The 14,860-nt window shown below is 37.7% G+C and overlaps 1 protein-coding gene across 41 annotated transcripts in view; it reads left to right on the top strand.

Annotated features, from left to right (window-relative positions):
• Window positions 1-5,595, top strand: part of Nrxn1 (neurexin 1) — a 1,073,594-nt gene extending 1,067,999 nt beyond the window's left edge. For all 41 annotated transcript variants that reach the window (XM_029470970.1, XM_029470959.1, XM_029470968.1 and 38 more), the window contains one exon: window positions 1,864-5,595. In XM_029470970.1, coding sequence (XP_029326830.1) covers window positions 1,864-2,171 — 308 coding nt within the window. In that variant the 3' untranslated portion in view covers window positions 2,172-5,595. The remainder of the gene's footprint in view (window positions 1-1,863) is intronic.
• Window positions 5,596-14,860: the final 9,265 nt, after the last annotated feature.

The raw sequence follows: 14,860 nt of genomic DNA, 5'->3' as shown, positions 1-14,860 counted from the left end.
CCATGGCTTTATAAGCAGCTATATTGGTGAGGCTTTATTTGATGAAGGAAAAGAAATGAACAGCAAAAGCCCTAATGCTGAAGATATTTTAGTGATGTTTACAAATAGTTTCTATTTTTAAAGTTTTTATTACATTGTGTGTGTGTGTGTGTGTGTGTGTGTGTGTGAGTGAGTGTGTGTGTGTAAGATCATGTATGTGACAGTGAGTTTATGTAGGTCAGATGACTACTTGCAAACACAAGTTCTTCCCTTCTATCTGTTGTGATCTGGAGATAGAACACAGGTAGTTAGACTTACCTGCACACCTTTATCTTTGAAGAAATCTTTCTCACCTGTAAAGCGGACTTTCAAAGCAGGGCTTTGTGCATTAGTGTTTCCAAGTAATTAATAGATACCATTGTAGAAGCATGCACACTCAAATATGTATCTACAGAAGTATGTTCAATGTAACTTTGGAATCTTGAGACTGCGTAAAAGCAGTGTGCACACTTCTGAAAATTACAGCATTCTTCACCCACCACAGCAGAAAAGTAACCTTTTATTTTTCCCTCTGTAGGATAAGGTAAACAATGGAGAATCAAAGAAAAGAAACAAAAAGTAAAAAGCTATAGAGAAAATGGTAGGAGGTCAAGGACAGAGAGACATTTTTCACTGACTTCCATGCTTTGGAAGCAGGAAGTACAAAGCTGACCATTGTTTTCATATTTTTAGTACTTTTACATCCCAAGAGTTTTCTTTGTGTACTGTGGGCAACTTCAGTGTCCTCCTGGGCCTTGGAGAAGACATCAGACATCCTATAGTCCATCACTTGGACCCAAGAGAGGACTTGCCCTCTACTTGGAGAAGTTTGAGTGAGGGTTTTGTAGCTGATACACCAGACAAGTGTTCTACTTTTGCCTCTTTTATTACCATTCGTTGCATTATGAAATTTGTCCCCAAACTAACCTTGAAAGGTGACATTCCTACATTGTTCTGGAAAGCTGCTAAGTGCTAAGTATTTATTGCAGGCATGCCCCACCAGACACAATTAAAGCTTAGCTTGAGGATCGCTAGCTTACTGCCAATGTGTAAATGTGTAGATGCAGGTATCCTTACTAGACAAATGAACTTTCAACAGCAAAGGAAAAGAGTTCTGTCTTTATTTACAATCATGTATCTCCAATTATATTTTATAATTCAGGCAGCGAGGGCTAGACACGTGTTCTGTGCTTTAGAAACTGTGTTATATCATAAAGGATCTGAGTTTGGTTCCTACCACTCTGATCAACTGTTTTACAACTCCCTGTAACCCCAACTCCATGGGAACTAAGGCCTCTAGCGTCAACCATAACCATACACAGATACACACACACACACACACACACACACACACACACACACACGAAATAAAATTTAAGAAACATACAACTGGACTATTCAGAAATATTTGGATTGTTTTATTGTTTGATACCGTGTCCATCACAAAGTGGAGTGAATTCTAAAGACATCCCTTGTTTAGCAGTCCTGATGAGTCCAGAGGTAGCACTAAGTGTCCAGAGGTCTCATCAGCTTCCTTCAACATGACTGGCTGATGTTGGGTTTCTGATATCTCACCTGATATGAAAATGGTTCTGTAGAACTCATTTGAGCTGTGGTATTAATTAAATTCATCTGTCAAGAGAATGGAAATATAGATGCCAATATCTGTCTCCCTCTGAACTTGGATTGAGTCCCTACAATGCGGAGGCCGTGAGGGGTTGAACACTTTATTTGGTGATATAACACTCTGTAAAGTACTGGGTGCTATTCCATCAGGTTCTAAAACATTTTTGCCGGCGTCCATGAAACTCAATAATCACTTTGTTTTTATCCTTTTTCCCACAGCCAACCCCACCAGAGTAGGCGGCCGCGAACCATACCCAGGCTCTGCAGAGGTGATACGGGAGTCCAGCAGTACCACTGGCATGGTGGTGGGGATTGTCGCAGCAGCCGCTCTGTGCATCCTCATCCTCCTCTATGCCATGTACAAGTACAGAAACCGGGATGAAGGGTCATACCACGTGGATGAGAGTCGAAACTACATCAGTAACTCAGCACAGTCCAATGGGGCTGTGGTCAAGGAGAAGCAGCCCAGCAGTGCTAAAAGCGCCAACAAAAACAAGAAAAACAAGGATAAGGAGTATTACGTCTGATATCAAGATTTGAAACGGACACTTGTATAGAAATAGTCTTCATTTTATCTGAGACATAATATAAACTTTTACTTTCCTTTTTATGAAGCACATACAAAAGAAGACAGGGAATGCGATCAGGAGGGAAAACTCTTTTTAAAAAAAAAACAAACAAACAAGTATCTCATGCTCTTGTTTCTCAAAAGAAAAAAAAAACATACACAAAAAAAAAAAGAAAGAGAGAAGAAAGGAAGGAAAAAAAATACTAAAACAAAAACAGGGGCCAATAAAATTCCCTAACATCCGCAGTGTTTTCATTTACTCTGCTTGTCTTTATGTTGCTGGAACGTTCTAAAAGACGGCGAGGACCGCACGCATTCATAAAGCAAAGGAGTATTACATCGAGGCACAACACAAAACCAACACAAAACACAACACACACAAAGAAGCTACCTATGATCCTGGATTCAGCCAAAGTGCTAGCGCTTTCCTGAGGAGCCAGTCAGTGGGAGTGCCAGAGACGAAGTCTTCTTGTGGGACCATCTGCAGATTATGAGGAGTTGGTCAGCTGGCACAACTGGAGCAGGGGTTGGAACTTGCATTTGAGACAAAGTGCTGGCTTTTTGTTTTCTTTTTTTGTTTTCTTTTTTTTTTTCTGTTTTGAAGACTAATGCAGGAACGCGTTAAAAAAGCCCCTTTCTGTTTGTGAGAGAATAACAATTTAAAAAAAATTATGGAGGCCTTATTTTTCAAATTGTGAAATATAAGGCACAAGTTCACACTAAAATTACAAAACAAAAATGAGAGGGCATAGATGCAATCATTGGGAAATTTTCATGCACGCTTACTATGTTATTACATATGTTTATATAAACCCATCTCTGTGTGCTTTCTGGACTGTGATAAGTGACGTTTTATAGCCTGTTGTATAGAAAATGCAAAATATATCTCTGCTCTTCAGCCATTTTTGGTAAATTCAATGTTATAAGTGTTGCTAAGTATAGGGAGTTTTATGACATCGGAGCAACAATTATTTCAGACAGATTTTTTTGCTGACATTATAAATTGCCACAATTACTTACTTTTTTAAACTAAAATTACAGTGTAGTGTTTATTCTAAGAAAGATATGTATGAATGTATATAAAAAGACTCAGCTACTTCTTTTCTTACATATATAGCCTTCATTCGGTTACATTCTTAAGTTTTAGTATTTGTATGAAAGGTGTGAATTAGAAGGTGAGATATATACCTAAGTATCAGATAAAACTTTCTCTTTCCCAAATACTCATATTTCTATATGTGTTTAACATTCACACACAGACACACACAGACACACACACACACACACACACACAAACACATATACACAGGCAGCCATCAGATATGATGGAATACCAAAACACACAAATACTGACAAATTGAAAATGTGAAGTTAGACAGTTGTGCCAAGGTATTATAACAAATCGGTGATTTGCTTCATTGAGATTCTGATTCCAGGAGACCTTGAGTTCTTAGTCCCTAGTAAAATGGAACGTTTATTTTAAACGAAAGAGATCCATCACCATACATGGCTGCATAAATATGCATCACTCTACAGGCATTACATAAATAATGTTGGTTTACTCTGGCTGCTGCAATGGAAAACTTTTTTTCCCATAAATTTATACATATTCTCTGAACATGGTGTGTGTGTGATCAAGCTTTATGGAAAGTAAGCATTTTCTCAACTAAAAGAGTATTCTCAGCAACTTTCGATTCTGTATTACTACCCACTAAAATCATTCTATATTTGTTGACTATTGACTTAATTTTAACTTTTCTGGTTTTACATCTATATACTGAAACATAGTTTTAGTTTAACATACACTGTGTAGTAGTGAAGTATAGGTTACACACTTGTTTTGCATAATGTTTGAATGATGTTCATAGCAATAAATTATCAGGGTGAGAAAATCATTTTTAGGTTGTAAAAATTGATCACATGACATAAACATCTAAAAGAATAATACTTGGTTTCATAAAAGAGAAAGATACCACTAATCTGCTTTAATCAACAAGGCAAAAAAAAATGCAAAACATCTTTTGTGATACTTTAGTTGATGAAAAACATGCCGAGATGTGGCCTGGATTTCAGACACAACACTACCTTAGAAATACATATATATCATAGCAAATCACTAGGAGGTACAGCTGCCAAAAAATTGTGTAAGAAGTCTTAAAGGATTTTCATTACCCAAAAAAATAGATGGCACGAAGTTAAAATTCAGTACCCATTTCTTCTCTTTCAAGTCTTCATATATATTTAATTTGCCAGGTTAAAAGATCTTACAAGTCTTTTTACCTACCCCTCTCATTCAGTCTTACTCAGGAAAATCCAGAGAAATAAAAAGGAACATAAAACCACCAATTTACATATCTATATTGATATAGATATAAATATATATTCCATTGTATCTATTTAACATAAACTAATTTCATCTGAACAGATTCTAAAAGATGGTGGCAAAATAAATTGAATTGTTACTTTTTAAATGGTCCATCTGGGAGGCTTGTTGTTTATAATTGATTTCAGTGTTTCTTCCCAGCAAGAATTTTAAAATCTCACTCATTGATAAAAACTGATAGTGCTGGTAAAAAATATGTATCTAATTTTACTGACCTACACAAAACTTAGCAGGTTCCCCCCACCCCTCACCCCCCTGAATGTAGAAGGAAAAGAGAGGATGCTGATGTTTTGAAGGAAAAAGACTTGAATCCAACCCAAGTATCTTTATACTAAACATATCAGGTTCCGTGTGTCACTTGCAGTTCACAGAAGTTTTCACACTACCTGGCATAAACTGACTACATCGATTGTAACATTTTTGTTTGAGTATGCTTCTTTTTTTATCCATGTAATGTGTTGCCTTTAAAAACAAAAATGATGACTAAAATAATGTGTGAGGTGGTTCATCCCTAAGAAGTCAACGAAAGGTCACTTCAATCATACCCTTCTAGTGCTTCTAGTGACTGAATATCTAAGGGGTTTGTTTTGTTTTGTTTTTCTGTTGCAAGGCCAATTTATCCATTATTGGAAATGCTAAGCAAGTGGAATTTACTGTTTTGTTAATAAAATATTTCTTAATACAACTGTGGTTTATTGACTTTAAAAATTGCACATGACAGCAATTTGCCACTGAATATAACAATGAAGTCTTAAGAATGCATTTGAAAGGAGATCTTACCCCCAGACACACACAGGAAAAGATGCTGTCACACCCCTTTCAGCATTTTACAACTTAATCAGTCCCTCTGCTTGTACACTTAAGATGCAGGCACTCCATGTAGCTTTCATGGAAAATTACAGAACTAGCAGAGAATAATACGAATATATGCTGATGTCATAAATACACTCTCTGTAAGTTACAATGGGATTAAAGTTAAATACACCTGTAATTAACTAAAGAATGTCTCATTAGCTGTGATTTCCCTACTCCCTCTCTTTCGCCTGTATTAAGAATAATATCAGAGTTATCAGGTGATAATGATACTATGAACTAATGTGTCTAGTACAAGTAAACTCACAGGAAAGATGATAACTACAATAGTGTCTCTTGCAGGAATTAAGGCCTTGAGAAAACATTGTTAAGATTGTTGTTTAAAAACCATGCAAAATGAAAAGAGACAAAAAAATCTTTACCAAATCCTGACTTACAAATAGACATACAATTTCTATAAAAAGGTTATGCTCAGTTTTCATAAAACAAAGTTTTGTTGTTGGCAACCATATGACCCATCAGTAACTTTCAAACCAACAGCTGGTAATTATTTTAATACTTTGGATCTTTTGAAACAACTTTTCAGTAATAAAATCTGAGACATTTTTCTTCCATTTCCATAGCAATGAGTTTCAACATTAATGCAACATACTTTCATAGTTATTAATAATATTTTTACAGAGCTTTTTTATCATTTCTTTCTTAATATTAATCTATAAGTTTGACATGTATAGGAGTAACAACCCATATTTCCTTAACGTTTAAATTAAAGACTGTCATTTAGCTTACTTCAAAAATATAGGGAATTTCAAAGGTTGTAACTGCATAAATGCTACAATTAATACATAGCCTGTTCTACATTCATTTGAATTGCTGTGGTAAAATAGCTTGACAAAGAAAGCTAAGAGGAAAAAGGGTATACTTCAGGTTTCCATCCAGGTTACAATCCATCACTTCGAAGAAGTCAAGGCAAGAATTCAGGTCACTAGTCACATCAAATTCACAATCAGGAACAATGAGAAATAAACACATGTACATATTTTTGTTTGTTTTCTCTTACACACTGTTCATGATTTCCTGCCTAGGGAATAGTGTCACCCACAATGGACTAAGTCATTCTATATCAATGAGCAATCAAGACAATCCCAATTCCCTACAGACTAGGAACTATCTAGTTCTATCTACCACTGTTTTGATGATTTCCAGACAGGAGGCACCTTTGATCTCTTTCTGATACATTTTCTTTCCACAAAGAGGCATAGATGTTCTAGATCTGCCTCGATTGTGATTGTCTTGTGAACGTGTTAAGTACTCCTTTTTTTTGAATGTCATCTCTCCAAACAATACAGCAATTTGAGATGAGAAAGAAGAACATTCAAATGGCTTCTAATGTCCTCCATCTGAATTTTATCCTCAGGGGAAAAAATGATAAGGGTTTCTCCACTGAGCAAAACATACTGAGCAGTACAACACTTTGGAAAAGAAGGTCTATTGAAAGTGTCAATATAACAGTGCAGAAACAGGCTCAGTTGAATGATAACTGTTTACAACAATTCTCTACAGTTAAATTAAAATACCTCAATAATAATTTTTTGCTAACACAAAATTTACAATAAATCTGGGCCTAAAATCTAGGTTTGAAAATTACTAGCTGTGGGAATTAATATAAAATTTAGTCAGTTGAGAAAGAGAGAAAATGGATCAAACTACAGGATTTTGAAGTTAGAAACAACAACAACAAAACCAAACCAAAAACAACAACAACAAAAACAAACAAACAAACAAAAGGGGCTAGCATTACAGTTATTAAGATGACTTAGAGGATGAAAATGGAACAAAAGGAAATATTTCCTGAAAATACTGAAAGCTTAATTTCCATCTCTGAAATCTGCACTGTAGGAGATGAGAAACCACCCACTCCTTTCCTCTACCTACTGATACAGGGCATTGTGTATATGCATATGTATACCATAGATATGCAAATGTGCAGGGAGTAGGGTGGGACACAGTCCAGCAGGCCTAAACTTTATACAAAGAACTACAGACAAATAAAGGCACCTTCTTGTTTTTTTAAAATCTATATTTTCATATGAAACACAAGCATCCAACTACATTCAGACCAACAGGAACTTTTGTTGTTTTTATTGCCGGTTTTTCCCAAAACAAAATACTTTTAACTCATGCTTATGAGATTTATTATTTGAATGTAGGTATGAGACTTTTTTTACCTCAAATTTTATATCAAACATGAGTATTGCTCAATTATAATAATTTCAAATCATTGTTATTTTCACTCAATGGTCAGATACTTTCAATTAGCAAATTCATATATATATATATATATATATATATATATATTAAATTGTGACTGTGCAATGCACTGCTGAAACTCCTCCATTTTCTATCCTTACTGAGAGCATTTTAAATTTGATTAGAATTTGACCTCCTTGATGGAAAATCATGTGGAAAATGACTGAGCTCTAATGTAGAAACCCAAGATCAAGATGCCCTAGCTAATTTATTTTGGCATCTGCTAAACTACCTGCTTATACAAATACCCCACTCCAGCTTACTGTTTATCTTAGTTAGTTTCAATTAAACTGTTGAATCTTGCAAAGTAAAATAACAGGATGTGGTTTTTGCCTTTAAAAGACCCTGAGTCTAGATGCTCAGGCCTATACTTGGGTAGTAAATAACTGAGTGTAGTCCCAGCCAACTGGAATACTTTCTTTCTTTCTTTCTTTCTTTCTTTCTTTCNTACTTTCTTTCTTTCTCTCTCTCTCTCTCTCTCTCTCTCTCTCTCTCTCTCTCTCTCTCTCTCTCTCTCTCTCTCTCTCTCTCTTTTCTTTCTTTTTATTTAAGATTTTTCTTCATTTACATTTCAAGTGCTATCTGTTTTCCTAGTTTCCTCTCTTAAAATCCCCTATAACCTCCCCCTCCCCCTGCTCCCCAACCCACCCACTCCTGCTTCCTGACCCTGGCATTCCCCTGTACTGGGGCATAGAAACTTCACAGGACAAAGGGCCTCTCTTCCCAACGATGGCCAAGTAGGCCATCCTTTACTACATATGCAGCTAGAGACAGGAGCTCTGGGAGTTCATATTGTTGTTCCTCCTATAGGGTTGCAGACCCCTTCAGCTCCTTGGGTACTTTTTCTAGCCCCTTCATTGGGGAACCGTGAATTCCATCCAATAAATGACTGTGAGCATCCACTTAGGTATTTGCCAGGCACTAGCATAGCCTCATAGGAGACAGCTATATCAGGGTCCTGTCAGCAAAATCTTGTTGGTATATGCAATAGTATCTGGGTTTGGTGGTTGTTTATGGGATGGATCCCTGGGTGGAACAGTCTCTGGATGATCCTTCCTTCAGTTTCAGCTCAGAACTTTTCTCTGTAATTCCTTCCATGGGTATTTTGCTCCCCCTACTAAGAAGGAACAAGGTATCAATACTTTGGTCTTCCTTCTTCTTGAGTTTCATGTATTTTGCAAATTGTATCTTGGGTTTTCTGAGCTTCCAGGCTAATATCCACTTATCAATGAGTGCATATCATGTGTGTTCTTTTGTGATTGGGTTACCTCACTCACAATACTTTCCAGTTCCATCCATTTGTCTAAGAATTTCATGAAGTCATTATTTAGAGTAACTGAGTAGTAGTACTCCATTGTGTAAATGTACCACATTTTCTGTATCCATTTTTCTGGTGAGGGACATCTGGGTTCTTTCCAGCTTCTGGCTATTATAAATAAGGCTACTATGAACATAGAGGAGTATGTGTCCTTATTACAATTTGGAACATCTTTTGTATGTATGCCCAGGAGTGGTATTGCTGAATCTTCCAGTAGTACTAAGTCCAAATTTCTGAAGAAACACCAAACTGATCTCAAGAGTGGTTGTACCAGCTTCCAATTCCACCAGCAATGGAGAAGTGTTCCTCTTTCTCCACATCCTCACCACCAGTTGCTGTCACCTGAGTTTTTGATCTTAGCCATTCGGCATTTTGTTAGGTGGAATCTCAGGGTTGTTTTGATTTGCATTTCCCTGATGATTAAGGGTGTTGAACAATTTTTCAGGTGCTTCTCAGCCAGGTACCAGGTACCAAAGTTAAATCAGGATCAGTTTAATGATCTAAATGGTCCCACATCCCCTAAAGAAATAGAAGCAGTCAGTAAAGTCTCCCAACCAAAAAAGTCCAGGACAGATGAGTTTTCCTCTTAGGACTGCTTTCATTGTGTCCCATTGCTGGATCTTCCAGTAATACTATGTCCAAATTTCTGAGGAGACAACAGCACCAGTTTAGGTATGTTGTGGCTTTATTTTCATTAAACTCTAAAAAGTCTTTAAATTCTTTATTTCTTCCCTGACCAAGTTACCACTGAGTAGAGTGTTGTTCAGCTTCCACGTGAATGTTGACTTTCTAACATTAATGTTGTTTTTGAAGATTGGACTTAGTCTGTGGTGATCTCCTAGTATGCATGGAATTGTTTCAATCTTCTTGTATCTGTTGAGGCCTGGTTTGTGACTGATTATATGGTCAATTTTGGAGATGGTTCCATAAGGTGCTGAGAAGAAGGTATCTTCTTTTGTTTTAGGATAAAATATTCTGTCGATATCTGTTAAGTCCATTTGTATCATAACTTCTGTTGGTTTCACTGTGTCTCTGTTTAGTTTCTGGGACCATGATCTGTCCATTGATGAGAGTGGGATGTTGAAGTCTCCCACTATTGTTATGTGTGGTATAATGTGTGCTTTGAGTTTTACTAAAGCTTCTCTAATAAATGTACATGTCCTTGAATTTGGAGCAAAGATGTTCAGAATTGAGAGTTTATCTTGGTAAATTTTACCTTTAATGATTATGAAGTGCCTCCCCCCTTGTCTTTTTTGATAAGTTTTGATTAGAAGTCTATTTTATTCGATTTTAGAATGGCTAATCTAGCTTGTTTCTTGGGACCATTTGCTTGGAAAATTGTTTTTCCAGCCTTTTACTATGAGGTAGTAACTGTCTCTTGACAGGTATGTTTCTTGAATGCAGCAAAATGTTGGGTCATTTTATGTACCCAGTCTGTTAGTCTATGTCTTTTTATTGGGGAATTGAGTCCATTAATATTAAGAGATATTAAGGAAAAGTAATTGTTGCTTCCTGTTATTTTTTGTTGTTAGATTTGGGATTATGTTCTTGCGGCTATCTTCTTTTAGGTTTGTTGAAGGATTGCTTTCTTGCTTTTTCTAAGGTGTAGTTTCCTACCTTGTATTGGAGTTTTCCCTTTATTATCCTTTGAAGGGTTGGATTCATGGAAAGATATTGTGTGAATTTGGTTTTGTCATGGAATACTTTGGTTTCTCCATCTATGGTAAATTGAGAGTTTTGCTGGTTTTAGTAGTCTGGGCTGGCATTTGTGTTCTCTTAGGGTCTGCATAACATCTGTCCAGGATTTTCTGACTATCATAGTCTCTGGTGAGAAGTCTGCTGAAATTCTAATAGGTATGACTTTATATGTTACTGGACTTTTTTCTGTTACTGCTTTTAAATTCTATCTTTATTTAGTGCATTTGTTGTTATGATTATTATTTGTTGGGAGGAATTTCTTTTCTGGTCCAGTCTATTTGGAGTTCTGTAGGTTTCTTGTATGTTGATGGGCATCTCTTTCTTTAGGTTAGGGAAGTTTTATTCTATAATTTTGTTGAAGATATTTGCTGGCCCTTTAAGTTGAAAATCTTCATTCTCATCTATACCTATTATCCTTAGGTTTGGTCTTCTCATTGTGTCCTGGATTTCCTGGATGTTTTAAGTTAGGATCTTTTTGCATTTTGCATTTTCTTTGATTGTTGTGTCCATGTTTTCTATGGAATCTTCTGCACCTGAGATTCTCTCTTCCATCTCTTGTATTCTGTTGGTGATGCTCACATCTGTGGCTCCTGATTTCTTTCCTAGGATTTCTATCTCCAGAGTTGTCTCCCTTTTTGATTTTTTTTTATCATTATTACTTCCATTTTTAGATCTTGGATGGTTTTGTTCAATTCCATCACCTGTTTGGTTGTGTTTTCCTGTAATTCTTTAAGGGATTTTTTGAGTTTCCTCTTTAAGAGCTTCTACCTGTTTCCTTGTGTTCTCCTGTATTTCTTTAAGGGAGTTATTTATGTCTTCCTTAAAGTCTTCAATCAGCATCATGAGATGTGATTTTACATCCAAATCTTGATTTTTTTTTCCAATGGTTTGGCATATCTAGGACTTGCTGTGGTGGGAGACGTGGGTTCTGATGTTGCCAAATAGCCTTGGTTTCTGTTGGTAAGGTTCTTGTGCTTGCCTTTCACCATTTGGTTATCTGTGGTGATACTTGGTCTTGCTGTCTCTGGCTGGAGCTTGTCCCTTCTGTGGATTTGTAACCCGTGTCAGCACTCCCAGAAAGACCAGTTGTTTTCTGGTCACATTTTGGGTGTGGATATGCCATTTCTGTCCTTATAATATTAGTAGTTAATCCCTGAGCATTAGCCCACCCTTTTGGGCAGATTGTTGTAGATCCTCAAAGATGTTCTGCCTTATAATAATATTATCTATTGACAAATAAATGACTTCTTAATTTTTAATGATGATCCTATAAAAATTCTGGTGGGGTGGTGAGCTGTGAACAGACAGCCTGGTACTGGTTGGGCTCAAGTTTGGAACCCCAGTGACCCTAAAGGGCTCCTGGGCCCCTGGCTCCTGTTACAGCTACAGCCTCCCACAGTCCTCTACAGAGAGCTGTGTGGCCATCAGTCACATAGGCAGTACCCCAAGCTCCAAGTGTTCTGTCTGGACTCTACCCCACAATTACCTGGCAACAGCCAGGTTTGCTCCTCCCCACAGTTACTTGGCAACAGCCAGGATGGCCCAGTCCACTATAAAAGGAGATGCTTGCCCCCTCCTTGCTCTCTTATCTCTTATTCTCTTACTCTTAGTCTTGTTCTCTTACTCCCCTCTCTCTGCTTTACCTTCCCCCTGCTGCCATATGGCCATGGCCAGTCTCTGCTTTTCTACTCTCTTTTTCTCTCTGCCTTTCTAAAATAAATGCCTTAAAACCATGGATTGTCTCATCTCATTGGGACCCTCCATGCTGGAACAATGGATCAGGTCTTCCCCTTATGAGCTGCTAATGTCCAGCCCAGGAGTCCTCTCTGTGCTCCAGTCATGGCCAGCCACCAGCAGAACCTGCCTAGGACTCCCCTCCCTGAGGTAAACTGCCAGAACTGGCCTCCTACCCTTTTCCCTTTGGCCCCCAGGGCAGAGTCTGCCTGCCCACCCATTCTCAGCTCTCATGCCACATACAGAGGCATCTGGGATGTCTGAGAGCGAGAACCTGTTGTCCTTGGCCTCGGTGTGTCCCATGGACCCCAGAACCAGTTTCCTCGGTGCCCAGTGGCGTTTGTGGTGTGAGAGTGTTGGGAGTCTGACTCTGGCAGTGAGGGACACCAGACTGTGCCTTTCTCACTCCTGCAGCGGGATCCCTTGGCTTCTCACAGTCAAATGCCTGCCCAGCATCCTGGGGTCCCCACAGTCAAACTCCCCATGTCTGCATCGCCCAGTGTCCCTAGTCCCCATCAAACACAGGACCCCATTTTTGTCCCACAAATTCCTAAAATTATAATAGCAATTATTAAGCCCTTTATAATAAGACTGCTATTAAATCCCCGTCTGATATGAAAACAACAATTAGAACTCTGCTAGCCATCATATCACAAGTTAATTGCTTCTGAGATAGAAAGCAGGCATTTACAACTTACAGCACATTCAACGAGGTTGTAAAACAAATAACCAACAGACATAAAAGAGAATTACCAATTCATGGAAGGTGGAAGGGCAGATAATAACATATTGCCTGGGTTTATCTATACAAAACTCCAATGTCAACTTAGATACAAAAGTTATAATCTTTAACCCTCCTGTGGAGCCAGTGACCAAAAAAAATAATGTTTACCCAGATAATTTTTTTTTTGGTTTCTTTGGTTTTGTTGTTGTTGTTGTTGTTGTTGTTTTGTTTTTTGTTTGTTTGTTTGTTTGTTTGTTTTTTTTTCGAGACAGGGTTTCTCTGTATAGCCCTGGATGTCCTGGAACTCACTTTGTAGACCAGGCTGGCCTGGAACTCAGAAATTCGCCTGCCTCTGCCTTCTGAGTGCTGGGATTAAAGGCATGAGCCACCAAGTCAGGCAGATAATTATTCTTAATGGATGTAGATGCAAATATCTCTGTTTATAATGGATGTACACGTTAAACTTCTATTTTAATTTATGATTTGAATTTATGTTTAAACTTTTAGTGAACTTTTGTAAATAAATTAATAAATAAATAAATAATATGCTTGAAAAAACAATGTGAGGTATTACCCTAGAGAAGATACAAAAGGGGCTGGAGAGGTTACTCAGAGGTTAAAAGCACTGACTGCTCTTTTAGAGGTGCTGAGTTCAGTTCCCAACAACCATATAGAGGCTCACAACTGGCTGTAATGGGATCTAATGTCCTGTTCTGGTGTGTCTGAAGATAGCTACAGTGTAATCATATAAATATAATAAATAAATAAATAAATTCTTTTTTTAAAAAAAGGAACAAAATCTAGGAATGATTATAGCGTGTAATTTTAATAAATCCATGCCTGGTTTGTCTGGGTGCTGGCAATGGTAGTCTCTTACAGCCCCCAGTGCTAAGTAGAAGCTGCCATTTGGCCTTGGTTCCCAAGGATGGCTTGCTAAACTGTCCAATTTGCCTGAAAATGCCAGTAACTAACTACCTCTTGAGTTCCTCAGGCCATCCCCTGGGCTGGTCTGCAGAAACTGGGCAGGAGGTTCATCTGGAATCACCTGAGTATGGGATCTGTTCCTCATGGGGGGCAGAGAGGGGCAGGATTAGCATCAAAATACAAACAACCCCAAAACAATCCACAACAAATCAGGAGAGAGAGAGATTAGGAGAAAGGAGGAGGACATTTAGAAATATATAAAGAACTTATGCATAATAATAAATAAATCTTTGGGCCAGACCAAGCAGGGACTGAGTGAGCAGAGTTGACCAAGCTAACAGAGGTCCTGAAAATTCAATTCCCAACAACCACATGAAGGCTCACAACCATCTGTACAGCTCCAGTGTACTCGCATACATAAAATAAATAAATAAATCTCAAAAAATAAAAAATGTATATATATATATATATATATATATATATATATATATATATATATATAAAGATACCTCTACATTTAATGCTATGTCCTACTTCAACCCATTCCAAGGCAGACAGGCTCCCAGTTGTGCATCTAGAGAAGTCTTGTGGAAGAATAGGAGATAGAAGTTAGGAGGTTGGACTAGTCAGGGACACCATAAGAAGACCCACAGAAGCAAGTAACCTGAGAAGATGGGGTCTCACAGAACTTGGTCCATGAACCAGGGAACAACCAGGAGCTAGACATAGACCTCCTACACACTT

Source organism: Mus caroli, chromosome 17 (assembly GCF_900094665.2).
Source record: "Mus caroli chromosome 17, CAROLI_EIJ_v1.1, whole genome shotgun sequence".
Classification (NCBI taxonomy): domain Eukaryota; kingdom Metazoa; phylum Chordata; class Mammalia; order Rodentia; family Muridae; genus Mus; species Mus caroli.
The sequence above is the reverse complement of the archived record's forward strand: the minus strand, read 5'-3'. Positions and strand labels throughout refer to the sequence as shown.